We start from the raw sequence: 22,687 nt of genomic DNA, 5'->3' as shown, positions 1-22,687 counted from the left end.
AGGTGAATCTTTATTAATAAATAAAACCCTTAAAATCACACTAAATCTTAATGAACAAACATGCAATTTATTAAATATCAAATATGATAGTTATGGATGGACTACCTTAAAAAATGTCGCTTTCTTATTGCTGATAAGTTAAGGTTTGTATTTTTGATTTTTTTTAGATTTGTTGCGACTCTCTCTCTCTCTCTCTCTCTCTCTCTCTCTCTCTCTCTCTCTCTCTCTCTCTCTCTCTCTCTCCGTGTATTGGAGGAGGGATGGAGAGAAAGATTAATAACTTGTATGTAGCGTGAGCTAAACAATTTAGCCTACGCGATAAATGAAACTTAAATCTAAACACCAGTCGCACGTATTATACCCAGACCTATAAAAGTCATGAAAACTCTATAGATTATTTTACGGATTCCCACTATCTCTGTTTTCCTGTTTGTTTGCACGTGTTTTTCTTAAGCGGTAAATTTAAGACTTTTCAACCTTCTCTCATACCCCTAAAGAAAGCTCTTAACAGGTGAATTTGGAACAGAAGGAAAACAAACGACCAAACACTGGTGATAACAAATGCATTTCTAAATAATTATCCCCCGAAAAGTCATAAAACAGGATTTGGGCACGCCATGAGAACTTTGAGAAATTCATTGTTTCACAGGGAAAGGATTCATACGGATGTATCTGAATAGTGAGTATTCAATACTTATATTACCATAAGTTTGTTTCCAACTCGGACACGCACTGCGTACCGTGGAGTGACTTTAAGGAAGGATTCCTTTCATTATCAAACATACTTCTTATAATCAGAAATGCATGAAATTTTGACACAGTCAAACGGATCATAATACTTAATGATTCTATCAGTTTAATTAAATTTGACCTTTTTGTTTTCGGATAAAGGTCAGGTCAAGGTCACTATCTTTTTCCTCAACGTAAAGAATGATAAAAATAAGTGTAGCTCTGTATAGTTCTGTAGACATTTGTTTAAGATTTGAAGATTCAAATCTTCAATGAAATCATAATCATTTAATATTTATTCGTTTGATGAGATATCGGCGCTTCTGATTGGTTGAAAAATTTCTTTGATACCTGCATCAATAAAATTTTTGGCCGGATCTACTTTTCTCAACTGCTCTGATCTAACACTATTTATAGAACGGGAATTTCAAAGATAAACACTGTCAACAAAATGTAAAGTTGTGTCTGTTTTATTGTCAGCAAACAAAATGCAAACTTGTGAATATAAAAACTTGAAAGTTTAACCTTCAAAAATAAACAAAACACTTTGTTTGATTCACGAAATAGAAAATTAAGCGTCTTCTCACGATTTCGTCTGCTTGAGATCAATCAACATTTACAGCGAGGCTGGCTGTTCCTTTTCCAGGAATACTATAACGAACATATAGGCCTATAAACTTTCACGGTAACACTGCTGTTCAAATTTGGTAACGATAATTTTTACATTAACACACGTAGATGATCGGTCATCAGAATAAGCGTCGTAAAGAAAAGCTATGAGTGGTGCATCAACTCCTTCTGCGCATTCCAAGCGGCTGATATACCATTTAAGTGCATCACTGGCTATCTAGTTACCACAAAGTTTACAAAAGTCGCTTATACATACTATTCTCTGTCGGCATATCAGCTATTTTCGTCCACGATCGTTTTTCCTTGGATGGTTATGTCCAGTTGCATATTCCAGCGATCTCACATGAAAACTAGTTTTAATACGAGTTTTTCTGCACAGTGAATGATATCACAAGCTATCGCATGTATTTTCCTTTTGTTTTCAATTCAGCTGGTTCAGATTTTAACTCACTATTTGTGTTTAATCCATTAAATTCAGCCCAGTAGCTCTGCATCAGCTGAAGACGAATCCATTTTGAATATTGTTGCTGTTGTTGTTTTGTATTCATACGCGCCGCTTCATTTACATTATTTACATTTTTGATCAATGACACTTCACATTTTTTTATTTGAAAATGTTTTATTAAATGATAAGAAATGAATATAATAATTTTTCTATTGATCGACGTATCAAAGAAAAAATTGACCGGAAAACTTTTTCATCAATGCGCTACGCGCATTGATGAAGTTTTCCGGTCAATTTTTTCTTTGATACGTCGATCAATAGAAAAATTATTATCTTCATTTCTTAAGACCATGAGAGTGTCTATCAGCTTATACTACAAAATTGGAATAAATATCTATACTAAAATTGAAATTGCTTAGCCCGCATTTCCTCTAATTTTCTTAAATTTTGAAGAAAGTTTGATTATTTTTTATGCTTCCAATAATAAAATATTTCTAATTTTTATGTATTATGAAGACTTTATATAAAGATATAAATTGACAGAAAAGCTAATATATTGACCATTTCATAAGAGAGAAAAACTGATTTTAGTGATTTTTTCACAAAAATCAATGTATAGAATGGGCGCTTTAAAAAGCTTATAAAAATATTATTTGATAGGCAAATCATATTTTAAAAACATATTCTGAAACCCAAGTATCATATTATTAGTTCACATTAGTAAAAAAAAATCCAACATTATTGTTATTGTTTTTAAAATGCTAAAACAGACTCATTATATATATAATCTGCAGCAATTCTGAATTGCGCAACATGTGATATTTTCCTACGCCAAAAATATAGTCCTTGTTCCATTCTAAACATTGATTACATTTTTCTATGCCAAGTTGTATGATAGTAAAAAAGAAAGAAAAATATACTAGTTTAATTTCCTTTCATCTTGATTTAATGAACATTTAATCAAATTTACGTTTGACAAGTCGAAAACCAGAAAAGACTCCTTCCTTAAGAGAGGTGGTCAACCAATCACCCATCATATTTTCTTTAAATTGAAAATATTGATTTTTTTTTACATGTAGTTATAAAACCTTTATTTAATGTACAAATAAAATCCCTACATTCTAACCCAAAAAATTTGAATGTTTTCTTACATCTTTAAACAGAGCACACCTTTTATGTAAAAATGTCCACGATCACCTATTCTCCTAAAATTCCATTTAGATTTTGGCAATGAAACGCGTTCTATCAATTCAAATCTTTAAATCAAAACTCTGACCTTAAGTTTTGATACATTATTTTTACTGTGTTGGAAATGTTTCATAAAGGTTTACTTTTGTTAATGATTGTGCATGTGGACAAAATAAAAAGTTGAAAGTTTTTCTTTATTAAATTATTTCATCAGTATTGACAGAGACGACAAAGAAAAAAGAAAAGAAAAAAAAAGATTTTTTGGGAAATGAAAAATTATTGATACAATACAATATGTGAACAATTTCCTCAAAATAACAATAAAGAGTAATAATGAAAAACTATCATAATATATACATACTTAGGTATCTTAACATAAAATTGAAAAGGATATGTATCAAAAGCACGTATCTTCATGTACCGCGATCATTTATTTAAACTCCTTATGTAGTTTTGAAAAATGAACATAAATAAGTTAACCAATTAATCCTAAAAAAATAAAATAAACATGTGATAGATAAATAAATAAATAATTAGATAAATGAGATTAACATCTCTTAAGAAATCCAGCCTGAATTAAATGCAAATTAATTTTCCAATGTCTGCACATGTACATACATGTAGATATAGCAAATTGTTAGTAACTGATTATTCCGAATATGAGGGCGTTCTGAAATCATTGATACATTAATTCAAATAGCAATTATTATCAAAATTAAGCAGACTGTAATCAAGTATAAGTTTATAGAATTTTGTTTATATTTGAATAATTTAATTCTTGTTGTAACGCGGCATTTGATTGGATAGAAAAAGTTAGTTATACCTGGTTTGCACGTCAAAACACACGTCAAAACACACGTCACAATACACCACCGTCAAAAACGTACTAATCCACTTGACGTTACGTTTGAATTTTGAACAGATTATTATCATTTTTAAAACTAAAACGCACTCAACTTGTACAGTAAATTACAGAAAATTAAATTATAAGATATGAACTCAGTATCTATTCAAGTTATACGAGTATAACCTGGGTTGGAGCAGTTTACGCTACTTTATTATGCGCTTCGCGGATTATAAAGCGTAAACTGCCCCAACCCAGGTCATGCGAGTATAACTTGGGTAGACAATGAGTTCATTTCTTCAATAATCAGATAGGTCTTAGTAAATTGACAAACTTTCATATCTCCATTTACCCGGTGTTCTAAATTATATCTAAATTTGATGACATTATAAATCATGGTGCACGTATTCACCTTAACACGGTAACTATGCTGATTAATTTGTTGAAATATGTTCTTTTGCTAATCCCCAACGGTAACAATATTTCTATTCTTTAATTTATCTCCACCGATTTTTATTTTACTTTTGTTTATCCTTTTTAAAATATTCACATCTCCGGCGATTTTCGATATCAAATTGTTTATCTCCAACAATTTATTTTGTAATTATGTTAATCCTCAACATTTTTTCTCTTATTTAGTGTTCGTAGCAGCTTTCTTCACGTTTCTGATATTGGAATTAACCAACGCAAGCACGCCATTTTTATGTCCCAGGTCGTGTCGATGTTCATATGATGACGGCACAGGTCAAACCAATGTCATCTGCGATCGATTGAAAACATTTCCTATGTTTCTCCCAAAAACAACCGGCCAACTCCAAATTCTTCATTCCGACCTGAGGTCAATTCCCGCCAACGCCTTTTCGCAAGCACCTCAAATCCAAAGTGTTTATATAAGATTCTCAACCATAGAAAATGTTTCCTCTTTAGCATTTACGAACCTGCATAATATTAGCGACATAGAATTTCAAAGAAACAACATTACACGATTCGAAACTTCGGCTTTCTTGAATCTCAACGTCTCGTCACTGACCATAAGCGAAAACTCAATTGATGTCATCCAGTCTCGTGCATTTTCATCCCTTAAAGCAAATGACCAGATTGTTTGCTCGAGTAACAACATTGGAGAATTGAGTACTGCGTCATTTAGTGACGTCAGAGAAACAAAGACGTTTCAGTTCCAAACAAACGTCGTCGATGTCGTGAGAGAAAACTGTTTTACAAAATTCTCGTCAATCGAAATGTTCGACTTTTCTAACAACGCTTTTGGTCACGTTGATCCGCAAGTCTTTGACCTGAATATCAAACCCATATTTTTCAAAAACGTCATGACATGTGACTGTCAAATATCGTGGATCTTTGCGAGACCAGTCTTTTCCGATTTCATCAGCATAAATTACTGCGACAAAGACCAGAAACTTAGTCTACAGGAATGGAACCAGAAAAACAAATCTCTGTGCTATCCGACCACAGACAAAATACCTACAATGAAAGTGATGACAAAGACCAGATCATCAACCTTAAACATGCATGAAGAAACTGTAGCTTCCTCTCAAAGAGTCCCTATGACATCATCCACAACGCCCTTTCCTACGTCAACGCAAAACGCCGTCACTACATTTTTACTCTCCCTTGCTTCCTCACAAAACTCTACACCGGGACGAGCAAACACTGTAGACGGAATTAAACAGACGTCAACGACATCAGCACCATCTCCAATGGCAGCGGAAACAAGCCCTGCCGTTACAGGTGGAAACGAACCCACCGGACAGGAATCGCGGGACGGAAATGGAGGAAACTTCGCCCATTCTACTTTTGTGTTGCCACTTCTGACAGTTTTTGTTGTTTTATCACTGCAGTAGGGCCAAGGCTTTCAGTAACTTCTTAATCATTTAACTTCCGCATAATGTTATTTTTGTCGCTTTGTATATCTATTTTTGAATGATCTTGCATTTTTTATCACGAGAGAGAGAGAGAGAGAGAGAGAGAGAGAGAGAGAGAGCTTCTTTTGCAGTTTTAAACATCTAATATTACATATTTACATAACACTTTTATTGCGATAAGCTGGAGGATGTCAAACTCTTGTGACCGTAATGATTATGAAATAAATACGGTATAAGCGGATCTGAATTTAGATGTAGCTCATAGTTGTAGTGTAATTACTTCTGATTGTTTGGCGTGAAAAATATTTAAAAGTTAGACCATTTAAGCCAAAATAGTTTCAAAAAGTGTTTTTTTTTCCCTCTTATTTAAAAGGGTTTTCAATACTAAATAAATACTATAAACGTATTATATTTGGCGTGTACGATACTTGGCGGAAATTGGTTTTTGAACAAGTTGGCGTGGATTTGAATTAGCGTTTTCCTGAATGTGACTATTCTTATACATTTATGCATGGCATTTCGCGATTGACTTGATTTAGCGGAAGTATCGTTCCGCCAAAAGCGCTAAATAGAATACACAGCCAAATGTAGTACGTTTAAAGTAGTAGACATGATTGTATATCCAATATCTTTTCCTAAAATATACTTATTGAATGATTAGATTGAATAAATATGTAAATGACAAAAATATGTTACAAATAGTTTTATTTGACAAAATATACATATACGAGATCCACAAAGTTCAATGTTTTAATGATATACTTCATACCAAACCAAATAATTATAATGCAAACGAATGGATGAAATGTAAGTCCAATGCATATTGAATTCTCCTAGTATGTTAATTAAATCACTACATCTTTCAATGAATCCTATGATATTTAAACTTTGGTACTTAGAACACTTCCGCGAATCATAAATTTCACATTGAAATAGAAAATAATAAAAATTAAGCTCAACATATTTTCTTTCTTTTCCGTTACAAAACGACGAAAATATAATGTTCAATTTGAAAAGAAACAAAAGACTAACAAAATTATCATAAATGAATTCGAGGTACAGTTTGAAGGTAAAAAGTTGTTTCTCACAAGATGTCATTAATGAAACTGTATCCGAGCTTTGGATGAGACACTTTCCTTGTCATCAACAGAATGTGTCCCACCGTCAAGATTCTCAGCGTTCGACTGCATGCTCTCTCTTTTGAAAAATTGAGCTATTTTGTCAAAAACTGCTTTTGAGTCTTTGTGACGAAGTTGTCTTTTCTTTGTCATAGATGATATGAGTTTACCAGGTTTTCTGTTTTGAATAACATTTTCCTCATGCTTGTGGCTGATCAACGTTTGATTTCTATCACTCCGAAGAGACTGGCTTTTGACAAGAGGCGACAAAGCTAGGTTTGCATTTAATGAACTTACATTCAAGAAAGTCTCGATCTGATGTTGTAGAGAATTAGATGAAGGTAAAGTGTATTTTCCTATCTTTGGATAAAACTGTTGGCTTGTCTTATTTGCTTTTTGACCGTCCTCGGGCAACGGTATCAAAAGATATCTCCTACTGTGGAATTGTGTCGATACAATGTGTTCATGTGAACGCTGAAGTGCTTGCTGTAATTTTAGATTGGACACAAGAAGACGAAGAACATTAACAGCCAGGGACATAATTTCTTCTTTCCCCAAAGATGAGTTGCAGGATCCAGAGTGTGGATATTTTTGTAAATTTCTCAAAGGGTTCATGAATGGCATCTTAGGTTTCGAATATGTTTTTGAATCCAAATTGGACTTAAGAATATCAGGAATGGCGCTGTTTGAAGGATCTAAAACTTTCCGGCGAGGAACTTGTTTAGTTTTTGTGAGTATTTCAGGCGGTATGTCTTTTATTTGACCATTTTTTCCACGAGCTAACCATTCTACGAAAGGTTGGTTGCCTTTCGGTGAAGATTTGCCGTTGACATCTTTAGCAGAAATTCCACCAGGTACGTCAAAGTCATAAACATTATTTAACCTGGGATCAAATGCAGACGGTCTGATCCCATTTTCAACATCCACCTCGGGCCGTGTAAAGATTGCAGAAATTCTTTGTCCTTTGCCAAGATCTTTATCAGAACCATCTACGTTTTCTGGTGTTGTTGAAGATTGCAGTGGTGGAAACGACGTAGTGTCCTTTGACATAATCAAATCAATATTTTGTTCAGTTTTCGAAAGTTTGAAAACTGGTTGTATTGTATTTCCATCCAGATGACCCATGTTTTTGTGCGACATCAGATCTTGCAAATCATGTTTCTTACCATTCAATTTTTTAATGAGATCGGACGCCTTTCCAATAAATCGAATTATATTTTCGGTTGCAGTAGCAACAGTTGCTGTGGGGATCACTGGGGGAGGTGGTGGAATCAGTTGCTTCAAATCTTTTATCATTGAACTTTTCTCTGCTTGGCGTGTTTTCACATCAATCCTAGATTTCAATCCAACATTTTCTTTTGATCGCCAACGATTTGTAGGGATTTCAGGTGTATTTGATACAACTTTGATGTCGCTTCTTTTATCAGAATTGTGATCAGGCTTGCGGTCAATTTCTTTTTTGACTTTAGTACTACTTAGTTTTGGAACCAATACTTCGTTTGATATGTCCACAGCATTCACGTTTGGTCTTGTTGTTGTTACTAAATCCAAAGGTATTTCTATCGATAAGTTATTATCAAGATCATCTTTGATGACAATTTGATTTTTCTCTGGCGATTTTTCATATTTTTGTCTGCCTTCCACTTTCTTCTTTGATTGTCTATCTGGCGTTTTTGACGGTTTTGTAGAGATTGTTGTAAACGGCGTCGCGTCACTTTGGGAAAGCACAAATAGAGATGGGGTTGTCGAATCAACTTTTGTCATGTGCATTTTAGTGGGAACTATAACTGCCAAAATGGATTTCTTGATTGCATTTTTATCCTTGTTTATATTTGGTGTGTCAGTGTTAACCGTTTCTTTAATGTCTGTATCTTGAGGTCTGTTAGTTCTCGGTACATTTGCAGTTACATCCATACTAACATTAGCTGTTATCGGCTTCCCCTGTATTGGCCTGAATGTTGTACCTTTGGTACTAGAAGCTACTATCTTAAACGCAGTGATGTTTTCACGAACGGTTTGGTCTTTTTTCACCTGAACATTAAATGCCTTCTTGGTTTTTGGAAAAAAATTTGATTTATACGATTGCTTGTCAACGGATATATTTAAGTGTAAGTTTGAAGATGATTCTACTTTTGTCATAGATGTGTTGTTTTGTAAGGTAGTATTCGACATTAAACTTATCAGTTTTTTGTTTGTTGCATTTTTAACTTTTTCTAAGAAACCAAGATTTTTTCCTTTATTGTCCATCGAAGATTTAGCGCCCGTTTTTGTATGTATGGTGTGGATTTCTTTTTCTACTCTGACTGTCTTGTTGAATGCACTGTCTTGTTTCCAGGTTGGAGACAAGCTTGTCATGTTCACTTTGATGTTTTTGTTATTGTCTCTTTTTTCTGTAATTTGCAAAGGTTTTTCTACCGAAATATTTTTACGCATTGTTTTAGGTGCTTTCCTTAATGTTATTGAAACGTTTATGTCCTTTGCCAGTTTTTTATTCTCAGTGTTAGTTTCTATTGATATTTCTTGTCCTTGTAAAATGTTTCTTTCAGTGTTTTCACCTTTTAATATAGCCATATTATTCGTTTTCACCAATGAATTATCCTCCTCCTGCTTTCGTTTTATATTTTTATAGACATCTTTCAATACCTTTTGTGCATTCATTTCGACAGTTCTAATATTTCCACGTTTCATGCCTTTGTCTTGTGGGGTTTTAGATGTTTTATTGATCAGTGGAGATTTTCTTCGTGATGTTTTATAATTGTTTTCAATTTCAGGTATGTCGATGTCATTCTTTTTCTTTTGGGAACCTTTGACAATTTCTCTGATTTCTTTGCTTTCTGCCTTTTTTGGTGTTTTTCGTCTATCTTTCAACTTTTTTCTCTCTTTTTCTGATACAACTGATGCGTTAGTTTTGAGAGAGAAATCGCTTTCTCGAAAAACATCTATTGGCAATGCTTTATCTTGCAAGTTATTTACTTGTTTGCTTTGGTTAGGTTTGCTTTCAGATTTGTTGTTTTTCTTCCTATTTGGTAATCTGTTCTGCCTACTTTTGTTGCTTCTGCTCAAAGATGTTTTGGATGTTGCATTTATTACAGGTCTTTCCTGCAACTTTACATTTTTAGTTTTTGCTTCTGATTTAGCATTTGTGTTTACGTTGAGATCATTCGTTTTAGACGCATTATTTACCAATAGATCATTGATAAGCGACATATTTTTCTGTCCAATGTCAGGTTTTACATTTGTTTCAGTTTTTGTTTTTCTTGAGGAACTCTTATTTGTTTTGCTTTTCATTCTTTCAATGTTCTTTCTTGTAACTTTGATTTTGGTTGAGAATTGCTTGACCTTTAATTTCTTTACAGGTATTTTTGTTCGCTTTTTCACTGAATTGTCTTCGAAATTTTTCTCATTTCTTTCCTCGACATTGGTTATGTCTAAAGAAGATGGTGACCTATTATTTTTCTTTTCAGCTATGACTTCAGTAAGACTTTTATCCTTCCCTCTCTCATTCAATTTAAAAAATTTGACTTTGCCTGAATTATGTGATTCATTTTTTGTGATATTAGGTGTTTTCTCTCTCTTTGATTTTCGATTGTGTTGATTTTTAATCTGATGCTTGGTTCTGATGCCTCTTTTTGTAGTAGCTGGAAAATTGCTAGGGATTTTGGAATCATTTGATGCTAGATTATTTTTCCTGTCATCAAAGAAGGAACCTTTTGTGGTTGTAATATTTGCATCCTTGATAATTGTTGTTTTATTAGCAGGGCTATCTAAGATCTTCAACTGCGTGTCATTGTGCTCTCTATTCTCCTTTGTGCTAATCACTGTCTCATTTGTGGGTTCTTTTTTATGAACAATATCAACACTCTTTTTAATTTTTGGATTTAAGATCACGCTTTTATCACTTTTGACTTTGATTGTTATGTTTTTCCTTCCTCTTGTAACATCCCTCAAGATACCCACAGTTGTATTTGTCACAGAAGGAGGTGCTCTATTAGAAAACGTTTTAATAGTGTGCTTTGTAGGTACAGGTTCATTAATTTGTTTTGGAGTTGTGGTAATTGTTGTTTGATTTGCAGGGCTATCCGAAATCTTTAAGTGCATGTCATTGTGCTTTCCATCTTCTGTTGTGCTATTCACTGACTCATTTGTTTGCTCTTTTTCCTGAACAAAATCAACGCTGTTATTAATTTTTGGATCTAAAACAACACTATTATCTTTGATTTTTATATTTGTCTTTCCTGTTGTAACACCACTCAAGATGCCCACAGTTGTATTTGTCACAGCAGGAGGTGCTTTATTAGAAAATGTTTTAATTGTGTTCTTCGTAGGTACAGCTTCATTCAATTGATTTGGAGTTGTTACTTTTGTGAGGTAACCTTTATTCTTGGTTGCGTTTACTTGAGATAGCAACACCTCTGTCGTTAGTTTTACTGGCGGTGTTGTCGATTGTTGAGAAGCTGACTGTGTATGTTTTAAGATGTTCTCAGCAGGATTTGTCTTTGACATGCTACCTCCATTACCTCTCAAACTAGTCATCTTAAAATCATCGAACGAACTCTTTTTATTTTTCATTTTTGCAGTTAACAGTTTCAGTTTCTCCTCTTCAATTTTAATACCTACAACATTTTGTTTTTCAAAACCTTCTGCGTTGTTTACGTTGACGTATCTGTGGTTTTTGTTTTTTGTTGCATTTTTCAAATGAACGAATTCTTCAATGTAATCACTCATGACATCCAGATCAAAACTATCTCCTCCTGAGAAAGTATTGTTTGCATTATTTTGTGTTTCGTTAACTTTCACAGTCGTCTTCGAGGGTAATATCTTTTTGTCAACATTTTCTCTGACATTATCATCTTGTGTCGAAATGGTACGAGTCATTTTTACTTCATCCTGTTTGTGAGCTGACAGAACTTCAGAAAATGTTTCAGGACCGTTCTTAACACTATTTGAGACAGTTACTTCTTTTGTTGTCAGTATTTCATCAGCACTTAATGTTTTTAGTTTAGTGGTGGTGTTATTAATTTGGGTAGAACTGATTACATGCTGAGTAGTAGTAGCCAAGAACATTGTTGTTTGAACTGTAGTTTTCTGAATTTTTGGGCTACTTGTAGTCACAAATCGTTGAAACGTTGTATCTTGTTGGCGGCTACTCTTTGATTTCGTTGAGGAAGATGGCTTGAAAACTGGTTCTGTTGTGTGCTCTTTATTCTTAATGGTTGTAAGTGATGGGTTATTTTTAGATTTTAATTCCTCTGAAAACACTGTAGAGTCGATATTTTTTGCTGAAATTGTTGTAGGTCTGTGTCCAGTGTTTGACTTCTCTTGTGACCTCGAGGTGCTAAATTTAGATATATATTTGTTATTTTGAGCGTTATTGGCTTGTTTTCTGTCCGACTTACTTGTGTTACGGATGTTTACATCAAAAACACTATTTGTCGTTGATTCAGTTTCTGTGTTTGAGTTAAATCTAGAAGAAACATTTATTTTTTGTACTTTTTGATGTTCTGGTGTTGTACTGGTTGAAATAGATTCCTCTTCCCTCCCTAATGGTGTTGTTTTTTTAATTTGTTTATATCTATTGACTACGTTTTCGTTTTTATTTAAAACTTGTACCCCTGCACGTTTGATTGTGAGTTGATTAAGTGGAATTGGTTTTGTTAGTTGAAGAAAATGCTTATACAATTTTCCATGGTTGATATGCTTCTTCCCTCTAGATCGTTTGTTTCCTTTTTTGAACAAATCATCTGAAATATTGTATGGAAACTTGTGAATCACGATATGCACAGGTTCCTTGGACTTCTTTCTCTTTCCTTTCAAAGTTTCGTCAATCGAGCTTTGAATGTTGATATCTTTGATATTTTCTGATAGTTTCTTGTCTTCGAAACTGAAATTAGACAACGAAGTCTTGTTATATTTTACGAAAGAAACAACCAGATCATGAGAGTCGTTGCTTTTCCTTGGATTCGTAGCTATACTGGGTTGCGAGGAGCTTCTATCTGGCACACTTTCTGTGGACGGGTTAAGAACGTTATAGTGTATAGGAAGTTTATGCTGATTTTTATCAGAACCTGAAAAAGTCTCAATTTTGTGTTCCCCAACAATTTCCTTTGCAACAGTTTTTGTAACTGATTCCTCCTCTTTTGTAACAACAAAAGGTTGGGTGGCTATTATCCTGTCTTTCTGAGTTGTTGGGGTTGGAGTACTTTCGGTGTAAAAAGCATGTCTGCTTGTTGGGGGTTGAGAACTTTCTGTATATATAGCATGTCTTGTTGTGGGGGGTTGAGTACTCTCAGTGTATATAGCAGATCTAGTCCTGGGGGTTTGAGTACTCTCGGTGTATATGACAGGTCCAGATGTAGACGTAGGAGGAAGAAAGACATTCCCATTCCCTCTGAACACCCGGAAGTCCTCTTCCTGATATACTTCATCATTTCCTATGGGCTGAAGCTTGTCGTTCGCTATATCCGGCCAGTACGAGGAAATATCACGTGATCTCTGAAGCCGATTGTTTGGAGGCACTATGTCCCGGAATCCTCGGATTTTCTTAAACATTTTTGCTAAAATACTTCGAGATTTACTGCTACGCACGTTTCGATTCGAAAATGACGAGGAGGATGAGTCAATGGAAGCACGTTTCGCTCCAGATAAAGATTGTTTTGACCTTGGTGTAGCATCCAGATGCTGTCCCCTATTGCTGTTATAACTGTACCCTCCATCAGAATTTGAATTACTGTTAAACATATTCTTCATAGCTTTCCTTCTAAACTGAACTCTAGGGCCCACAGTAGGCATTGACATTAAATTATTCGGTTTCTGAGGAATATTATTCGTGTTGTGTCCCCTCTCTCTGCGAAGAGCAGTTGGGGGTTTGACTGTCTGTCTCACTAGATAAGAAAGTTTGGGCTGCGAAATGCCTCGATTTGAAGCTACGAAAACATCAAACGTTTGTTGAACAGAGGACACAGAAAATATTATCCCCGCCGAAACAAGCGAAAATAAGAATAATTTTCTTGCGTTCATGGCTATGCCGGATCTAAAAATTAAAACTCTGAATTAATTATTAATGATTTGATCAATAGTAAATTGTACATCAATTACTCTCTGCTAGTTCAATTTTTGTATGCAATGAAAGAAATAATGTGCATAGATGTAATGGTTATATACAAGATTTTAAGGAAAGATAAAGAAAAACATTATTTTCTTAATAAATCACTGTTAAAAACAAATTCACCAAAAAACTAATGCATCGGGTAAATATTCTTTTGCAAAAAATATTAATCTTTGTTAAATTATATGAAATTGAAGCATTTTCCTCTCTCTTTTTAAAACAAAATTATTGTGTATTTGCAAGAGGAATGGGTTAAAATGCACCTATGAAAAAAGAAATGATTTAAATAAAAATTTGTAGCTCTTGCTTGAATTTTAAAAAAATCATAATTTTTTCATCATTTTTTTTTAAAAATTGTTACATGCGATACGTGTAAATTGATCACACAACTCTACATGAATTTGTAATGGTCTCTGCATTGAAATTATAATTAAATGTGACTTACCCCGAGACGTTAAAACATTATCCAACATTATATAACATTCTAAGGTTTATAACTTCCAATCCAATCACCAGGCCGTTGTTTCCAAAAGAAACAAACCGTTTACAAAAAACCCGCTCTGCCCGCTTTTGACAATCCTGGTATGTTTACTAAGTAGCATATTTTACACATTAAGTGATATGTTATATCAATTAGTTAGTAGAGAAGTAGGCAATGATAACTACAAATAGCGCTATGGATATCATGTCACCGGTGTAGTTTATCAGAGTGGAAACACTTGTTATGGGGAATGTTTAACATGGCTGCTCGAGGCGCGCAGTGGTACATAAACATGGCGCGACCGCGTCACTCCATTAGCAGTGTATAGTCCCTCGGAATTGTTAACTTGCACACGGCGTTATTGTCCGTTTGTCACTAATTTGTTTGGTTCTCACATAATACATAAATAGTAGAACATGGCCGGTTGATTGTTTTTAAATATGTAATATTCATTTACTTATGCACATATGTAATACACTTATACTATACATAGCAAATTTGCTGCAGTGAATTAAATTGATTTAATTGCTTGCATCAATTCAGTTTACTAATTCAAAATAATGATGTAATTGGCCGATTTATCGTATAAAAGGGCATGTATTTATTTAACAGTACAAAATAATACAAATGGCAGAATTTTCATTTAAAAAAAAATATTTATTAACTTTCTTTACACATTTGAAACAACAATAATAATTAATATAATTTTCTTCATTTAGTACATACATAATTTTTTTTTCGTTATATTTAGAAAAGTTGTAAACTTAAGACTTTGTCTCTTATTTCAACAAAAATTGCAATTCGAAGCGAAAAAAAAATCCTAAAAATTTAAGGAATAATTATAATAAAATTATAATTTATTACTTATAATAAATGTTCAAATAAGATAACATGTTTGTTATATATTTTCAACGAATTAGTAGATACATTCAGCATACAAAAAACGCGTTGAAACGTGATTTTCAACTTACTTGTATCTGCAACCTTTTTATTATATATAAACAGATAAATGATGTTATATTATTTTTAAAATTTATGGTGATGATCGAAAAAAAGGGTTTAAGATCTTAATTTATGATTACACTTTGAGAGAATATTTTGTTAAAGAAAATAGTAAAATAAAAATTTTATGAATACTTTATATTTAAGCATTGAATCATTATTTTTAAAAAGACATAGAGGTAGTCTCATAACTGCAGCGGTGTGTGCATACAAATGTGTAACGCGAGTTCTTGGATTGATCACGCCCTGACCAAAATTATCACCTCGTAATACTCAAAGAATGATGTAATGACAACAACAGAAACTTGAGAGAAAATTTCAAAAAAGGCAAGACTTACTGAAAATATTAAAGTGCGGCATTTACATAACACTAAAAAAAAAGCATGCGATTCCATGAACTCTGTTCATTTTTATGCATCATGATATTCTACTGGGAAAAAAAATCCAAAAATGCTATAATCCTGGTATTTATTGTATCGATGCTACAATGTACATGTACCTACATTTTTGAAAACACGAAATTGAATAAATTTGATTTCTTTTACATTTAATATTTTTGTTTTTTTATTTGTACGCGTTGGAAATGATCTTATTTCTCGTTATAAGTTATGAGTTCATCAAATCTAGCAATCATCGATCAAAATGAGTATACTTAATTACATGTATATGGACGGTTACAGTTTATTCATCACATAGATAATTTTAGTTCTTACTTAATATTTTAATCCTTGACCAAATTGTAATGCATTACATCGAAAGAAACTGTTCTGGCTGAATTTCGTAATAAAACAAAGTTCACAACCGCTCACCAAATTCCGTTCAGTGTTCAGGCATAGTTCGCTCAATGTGCTCACCGTTCACTCATCATTCATGTGGGAATTCTTTACGTTTTAATTCAATATTACGTTTCATCAGAGCCAGTAAGAATTCCGTTTAATTGTTTGCATTTAATTTCAAGAATAAAAGTGCTAGACAAGAGGATCACAAACGTTGTCATAAGTCTTTCTCAGTGTAAACGAGAATTTTTATCGTGACAGTCATGATTATATACAGCGGTCATGACCATGTTTGAATTATACTGATCTTCTTAGCTTGAAGAGATTCATTTAGTATAATAAAAAAAAAATCTACATTTTGAGGCAAAAACACTGATAATATTCTTAGCTGACAAATAGTTTATAGCCATAACATTTTCACGTTAATCTGAGGCCAATTTGTTGACCAGCAAGACGTCTTAGGAACTAAGGTACTTAGGAACTTTAGTAGTCTTAACGAGGTTTTCCTATCACGAGTCGCTATAAGTTATTAGAACATAACCCACTTATGCATCCAATCAGCAATCGCTGAATATTCTATAAAGTAATGATTTTAATCTTTAAGAATTTTAAAAGATGATAACAGCGACGTCACATTTCGATTAACAGCTAGGAAAGCCGTAAACAAAAAAGAAATAATGTCTGATTGGCACAGAACTTTAGATCAGCCAATGAAAAAGGGGATTATGTTCTAAGTAAGTTAGATCATATTAAAAAGACAGTACGGCGCATCTTATCAAATCAAAGTACCGAAGAACTGACGGGAGTTGATTTTATCGATGTTTATATATTTTAAAATCAATGATATGTTATTTTGCAAGACAAGTACAGGTAGTTTCTCATCTGTATTTGAATTACGCACATTTTTATAATATGATTTTTCGGACTTTTTCGACACAAGAATGTTGATAAAACCCCATATGAATCATGTTAAGTAATATTTAAAGATAAGATAAAAATCAAACTATGTATCAGTGATAGAAATATTTCTGGAGAATTTAAGGATCCAAGCAATATTGAACTCTCGTCTCGTTCAACCAAACGGTCGGCTGTCGCCGTTAATCCCCGACAAGCAAGAGAGACTCTCTGCTTGTCGGAGATTTACGGAGCGTCGAGTTGAACGAGATTATATTGAACTCTGGCGTAAGAATACATACAACTACAAAAAGTATCCAAATTGTTCGTACTATTTTAAATCTGACTATTTCCAAGGTATTTATAAATATATTTCCTTGAAAAACAATGCTTTTAATTAGCATGCATTATTTTCGAATTTATCAATTATTCTCAAGAACTAATTCTTGTCAGCGGCGATGATTTGTGCTTTGGTCCAAACACTGTTTCACTTTCGGTTTATCAGAGTTATTGCATAGGAGAGTTGATTAAAATCAACTCCCAAAATCCGACTTGGAAAAAAAAATCGGGTTCGGTATTTTTGTACTACTCATGAATGTATAAACTTTCATAAAATTACTAAGTTCTCCATGAAATATATCTAGTTCTTTCAATAAAATTAATAATTACGTATAACCTAACACATATTAACATCGCAAAGTGTTACAGGGTTCAGCCTTCTATACTATTACGCATGCGTACTTACTGTAAACAAAACTTTTGCAGGGCTCGCGAAGAATCTCCTGGACATGTTTGTTGATAAAGATATGTATTTTCTACTTCTCACAGGTATCAATTGTACAAAGTTTTTAAAATTACCACAAGTATTATTTTGTAAGCATGTATTTCTCGTGTTTATCATAGGAGGTGCTACAACCTAAATTCATATTTGTAAATGAGGCCCCTTGCAGGGTTACCGTATTTGACATATTTATGTCTGTTCATTTTAAAATGAACCGAAATTGGTAAACCATTTATAAATTATTGAGTAAGTGAGGATGTGTTCCGTTTAGAGAGTCTCTTTAACCTGGCGTATAACCGTATGACCGTAGTCAGACGAAGGTCTTGTAGTTTTCAGCACGTGTCAATTACTGTCAATCAAGGTCCACGGGGTACAGATAAACGATATAATATTATTCCGGTTTGTACGACCCTTAAATTTCCAGAAGCTCATAATTACGTTAATTAAGTATGTGAAAGGGATTTCTATGTATTTCAACTATTAAATTAACGTTATTTCTTATTTCCTAACGATACAATAGGTAAATCTGAAGTTATTCCCATATATGTTTTCAGCTGTACAGTCTCTTTAAGTAAAATAAACGCGATTAAGAAGGGGCTCAGTCACTTCGCGCCTTCCGCCCTTTCGTAATCGCGTAAATTTTACTAAATATGATATATTACTTAGTCCATGACAGTTCGCTATTTCAAATAACTCTCTCACAAGTTCTTTTATTAAAAATATTTTCTCTCTATCTAGAAATAAAGATCGAAACTAATGAATAAAGTGATATAAAAAAGTAATGTACAAAGATATATGCGCAAGATTTATTACAAGTAAGAAAAAAAATGGCGTAATATTTGGATTAGCTTTTATACATCGTACTGTATTTCGATTCCTTATGGCATGCCTGCTGCCGATATAAATACACATAAAGGTGACTTTGTACAACATCGTACATAGTATTACACATTTGTAAGTTTATATGTCTATCAAAGGTAGTGATATAAATATCTCTCACGAAACTCTTAGCGTCTAGTTAACGGGCTCTTTCAATTTCTTTGTAAGTGATATCAACCTTAACTGGTCTCGGTCGCACAACCGGAAGGATGTTGATAGGCGGAAGTGTTGTCTGTGGCAGAAACAGGAAGTCGAAAAGTCCAGGCGCCTGCGTAGTGGGAAACGGTGGCGGTGTTGGGCATGCGTACCACTTATACACGCCGTTTTGAATATACCAATAATCACATTCATTGATGATTTGCGGCAAGGGGGCGTTGGTTGGAGCCGGAGTAGGTTTCGCGGTCACAGGCGCGTGAGTTGGCATTATCATCATCGGACACGGAAACCACTTGTAGATCCCGTGATCAACGAACCAGTAATTGCAGCTCGGGTTCGGCTGTGCAGGGTTTTCTTTTTTGTGTTCAGTTTCCTGTTCCGGTTCCGGTGTCGTAGTTGTCGTTGTGGTTGTGGTTGTTGTCGGCTTCGGTGTTTGTGGCTGAGGCGGAACCGGATGCATTACTGGATAATAGTGGGGCTGCGGGTAAAACACGGGCAAAGGAGGAACGAACTGTTTCGGTGCAGCTGGTTGTTTCGGTGCGTTCGGCACTTGAGCAGGAGTCATCATGAACATTGGTTGCGGCATAACTTGCCAAGAAGGAGCCTGTGGCGCGGCTGTTTTCGCCTTAGGTGCCTGGGGAGGAGGATTTTCGGTGTTCTTTGGTTTTGGAATCGGTTTGGTCTGTTTCGGTTGTTGCAGCGGCATGAATTGATAAGCCGGAGGTGGTGGCGCTTGATTAAACTGTGGCGGCGGTGGAGGCACGAATCGCTGCTGTTGGGGCACGGGAGCAAAATGTGGTGGAGGGTGAAACTGCTGGGGAATGAAAGCAGGAGGGGGTGGATGGTGGAACCGTGGGGGCGGTCCTCGGGGAGGGGGAGGGATGAACTGGTGTCGCTGTCCTTTCATTGGTGGATGTCCCGGTAGGGGAGGGATTAACTGGTGTGGCCCCGGCCGGGGTTGTTGTTGAAGTTTTCCAGCTGCAGGTTTAGGTTGTGCTAAAAATAGAATGTAAAAGTCTTTTAAGAATTCTGTTTTTTTCTATATACTAGTATCACGCTTTTTTTCTTTGGTTTTGTTTTTCTTTTTGCATTAAAAAATGAATTTCTGTCAAGAAAATATTTTCTCAATTTTGGTCGATAAATTTTTTTGAAACAAGCCATATGCATTATGATGCTGGATCATTTATGATTCTCACAGAGTCATATTTTGCTATGACTTATCAACCAGCAAAGTCAATACATAACTGGATACCGGTATACATTGAATTAAGCAATAAAAAATTTAAGTAATGCCATGCAATAGGGCTTGTACCATTTTTCCGATGAATTTTTATTTCTTTTGAATATCATCTGAGCATGCGTGACATGTGTCGTTCTTCCCTGGTCCACTCTAACCAACACTTGGGTCTAGACGAAGGAAGATTCTTGTGAGGAAGATTTGTTATTGAGCAATAGTGTACATGAAAATTGTACATGTATATTGTACAGAAAATACGTACAGGATTAGTGAACATCGGTAGTGTACATGAATAGTGAGTATAAATGGTGTGTATGAATATTGTACACTTGTACATTAACATGAATGTTTTCGATACTAGTATCTTAAAGTATATTTAACGGACTTATTTTCTGTCTGCGGACATTTTGCGAGTCAACTTGCCACAATTATGTCTTTATTTAACCTGTTCCAAGCTGTCACATTGGTCATTTATACGTTGATAGTACAGTTTTATGAACAAATATGGTTTTGATAAAGCCTCGTTGAATGTTCACAGTCAAATATATTTCTGCCAAGCCTGTGGAAAAAAGGTTGCTAAAAGTGCTATGGAATCCACAAGATGATACGTATATAGTCAATTAAAGGGGAATAATTCAGAGAAAAAATACGTCACATGAAAAATTTCTTATTCTATAAAATTATAGCTTAAGAAGTGTTTACACGCAAATATTGAGATGAATATGTCTTGATCAGCAGGCAGAAATAACACTTAATAGTTTTTTTTTTCATTAGAGGTCAAGGTATATGTACTAATAGTGTATATGTACTATCATAGTGTTATACGCTATCAATACCAATATATGGAACGCCTCAACTGCCTTATGTAGATAATCTCCATAATATGATGATACTTCAACATTACGTGCTGATACTTTAACATTACATGATGGTACTTTAACATTGCGTGCTGATATTTCAACATTACATGCTGATACTTTAACATTACATGATGGTACTTTAACATTACATGCTGATACTTCAACATTACATGCTGATACTTTAAAATTACATGATGGTACTTTAACATTACATGCTGATACTTTAACATTACATGATGGTACTTTAACATTACATGCTGATACTTCATTATATGATGGTAACTTCTCTATGCGGTAGTTCTAAAAATAGGGTTAGGGAAGCGTCGCCTATGGAACGGGAACGCTAAAACTCAGAACACGTGGATGCCTGAAAAGTTTTTAACGCTGGGCTGTTTCTCTGTTTCAGAGATTGATCAGATTGGACTAAGGTCCACTAAAACTTGTTTAGATCGAGATACTCAACAAATGCTACTATTTGATTAAGTGTTGTCTTTTAAATGGGTCATTTTAAATTTTAAAGAATGGCTGCATTGTGAGTTCATTGGGGCTCAGCGCATAAAAATCAGGGGGTACCAAAAGTCCTTCAGGGAATTTTGGTCTAAAAATGTGCATTCAGAACCCAATCTTTTGGCGCTTAGTCAGAGCGAACAGCTAATTTTTTTTTTAAAAAGCACCTAAACAAATACTTCTGTCATTCATGTTACATGTAGATTGGACTTAATGGGATTAATGGGTTCTTCCTGGAGATCCACGTGAAAGAGTGGGCAATGAAAGCACTGATTTGTTCAACAGTACAGTTACTGCTAAAATCAGATTCAACAGCAATGCAATGCTTTATCCTTTGCATGATCTTATAAGTTTCATGTGTGGTTGTCGTTTGCCTAAATACATTGCACCAAAACAAATCGTATGTTTCGACAATATTTTTATTCAGTAGAGATCCTCTCTCATGAGCTGTAGTGTATTGTGTACTTCTTCAGTTCCAGCTTTTTTTTTTAATTTTTTTTATATTTTTGTTTACACATAAATCCACATACACACATATTTCAGACATATTTCATACATTTCAAGATTCTACATATTGTATTATCTTATTAATCTAAAGGAAATAGATTATCCGTATAGTGTGAAAACGTGTTTTCTTGCCAAAAAAAATATAGATAAAAAAAATAGCAGTAAATGAAAAGAAAAAAAGGGAGATATAGAAGATAAAAAAATACAATAAAAAAGGGGATACATGTATCAAAAAATTTGTTCACAAGTCAATATAATTTAAAAAAAAGAGAATAGTTTAAGCAATCACATATGTCATAAAACTTGTCATAATTTCTCACAAATTGTTTGCCAGTGGTTTTCATAATTTGAGTATCTACAGTTTTTCAATAACATATATTTTCAAGCAGAATCCTGTTTTTTATTATTTGTAGTTTCAGCTTTTTGACATGATCCAAACTAGTCTCAGTCTCCTATATGATCAATCTCTGAAACAGAGAAACAGCCCAATGTTAAAACTTCCCTATTTTTAGAACCACCGCATAGTGAAGTATCATCATATAATGAAGTATCAGCATGTAATGTTGAACTATCAGCACGTAATGTTAAAGTACCATCACGTAATGTTAAAGTATCAGCATGTAATGTTAAAGTATCAGCACGTAATGTTAAAGTACCATCACGTAATG

The 22,687-nt window shown here is 34.0% G+C and overlaps 3 protein-coding genes across 3 annotated transcripts; 1 reads left to right on the top strand and 2 right to left on the bottom strand.

Moving 5' to 3' along the window:
• The first annotated feature begins 579 nt into the window (after positions 1–579).
• LOC105344421 (leucine-rich repeat and fibronectin type-III domain-containing protein 5) lies at positions 580–5,876 on the top strand. The gene is made up of 2 exons (XM_011452201.4): positions 580–679; positions 4,476–5,876. Exons 1-2 carry the CDS (start codon positions 667–669, stop codon positions 5,693–5,695), a joined length of 1,233 nt encoding a protein of 410 aa, XP_011450503.3. The 5' UTR covers positions 580–666; the 3' UTR covers positions 5,696–5,876.
• On the bottom strand, positions 5,816–14,541 carry LOC136272219 (serine-rich adhesin for platelets-like). The gene is made up of 2 exons (XM_066073447.1): positions 14,385–14,541; positions 5,816–13,864 (listed from the first exon to the last, which is right to left on the bottom strand). The coding sequence occupies exon 2, from the start codon at positions 13,849–13,851 to the stop codon at positions 6,814–6,816; it is 7,038 nt and encodes a 2,345-aa protein (XP_065929519.1). The 5' UTR covers positions 13,852–13,864; positions 14,385–14,541; the 3' UTR covers positions 5,816–6,813.
• Positions 14,542–18,891: 4,350 nt separating this feature from the next.
• LOC105344425 (uncharacterized) lies at positions 18,892–19,815 on the bottom strand. The gene has a single exon (XM_011452204.3). It carries the CDS (start codon positions 19,813–19,815, stop codon positions 18,892–18,894), a length of 924 nt encoding a protein of 307 aa, XP_011450506.3.
• Between the last annotated feature and the right edge of the window lie 2,872 nt (positions 19,816–22,687).

Source organism: Magallana gigas, chromosome 10 (assembly GCF_963853765.1).
Source record: "Magallana gigas chromosome 10, xbMagGiga1.1, whole genome shotgun sequence".
Taxonomy (NCBI): domain Eukaryota; kingdom Metazoa; phylum Mollusca; class Bivalvia; order Ostreida; family Ostreidae; genus Magallana; species Magallana gigas.
Note: the sequence above shows the minus strand (reverse complement) of the source record. Positions and strands in the feature narration are given on the sequence as shown.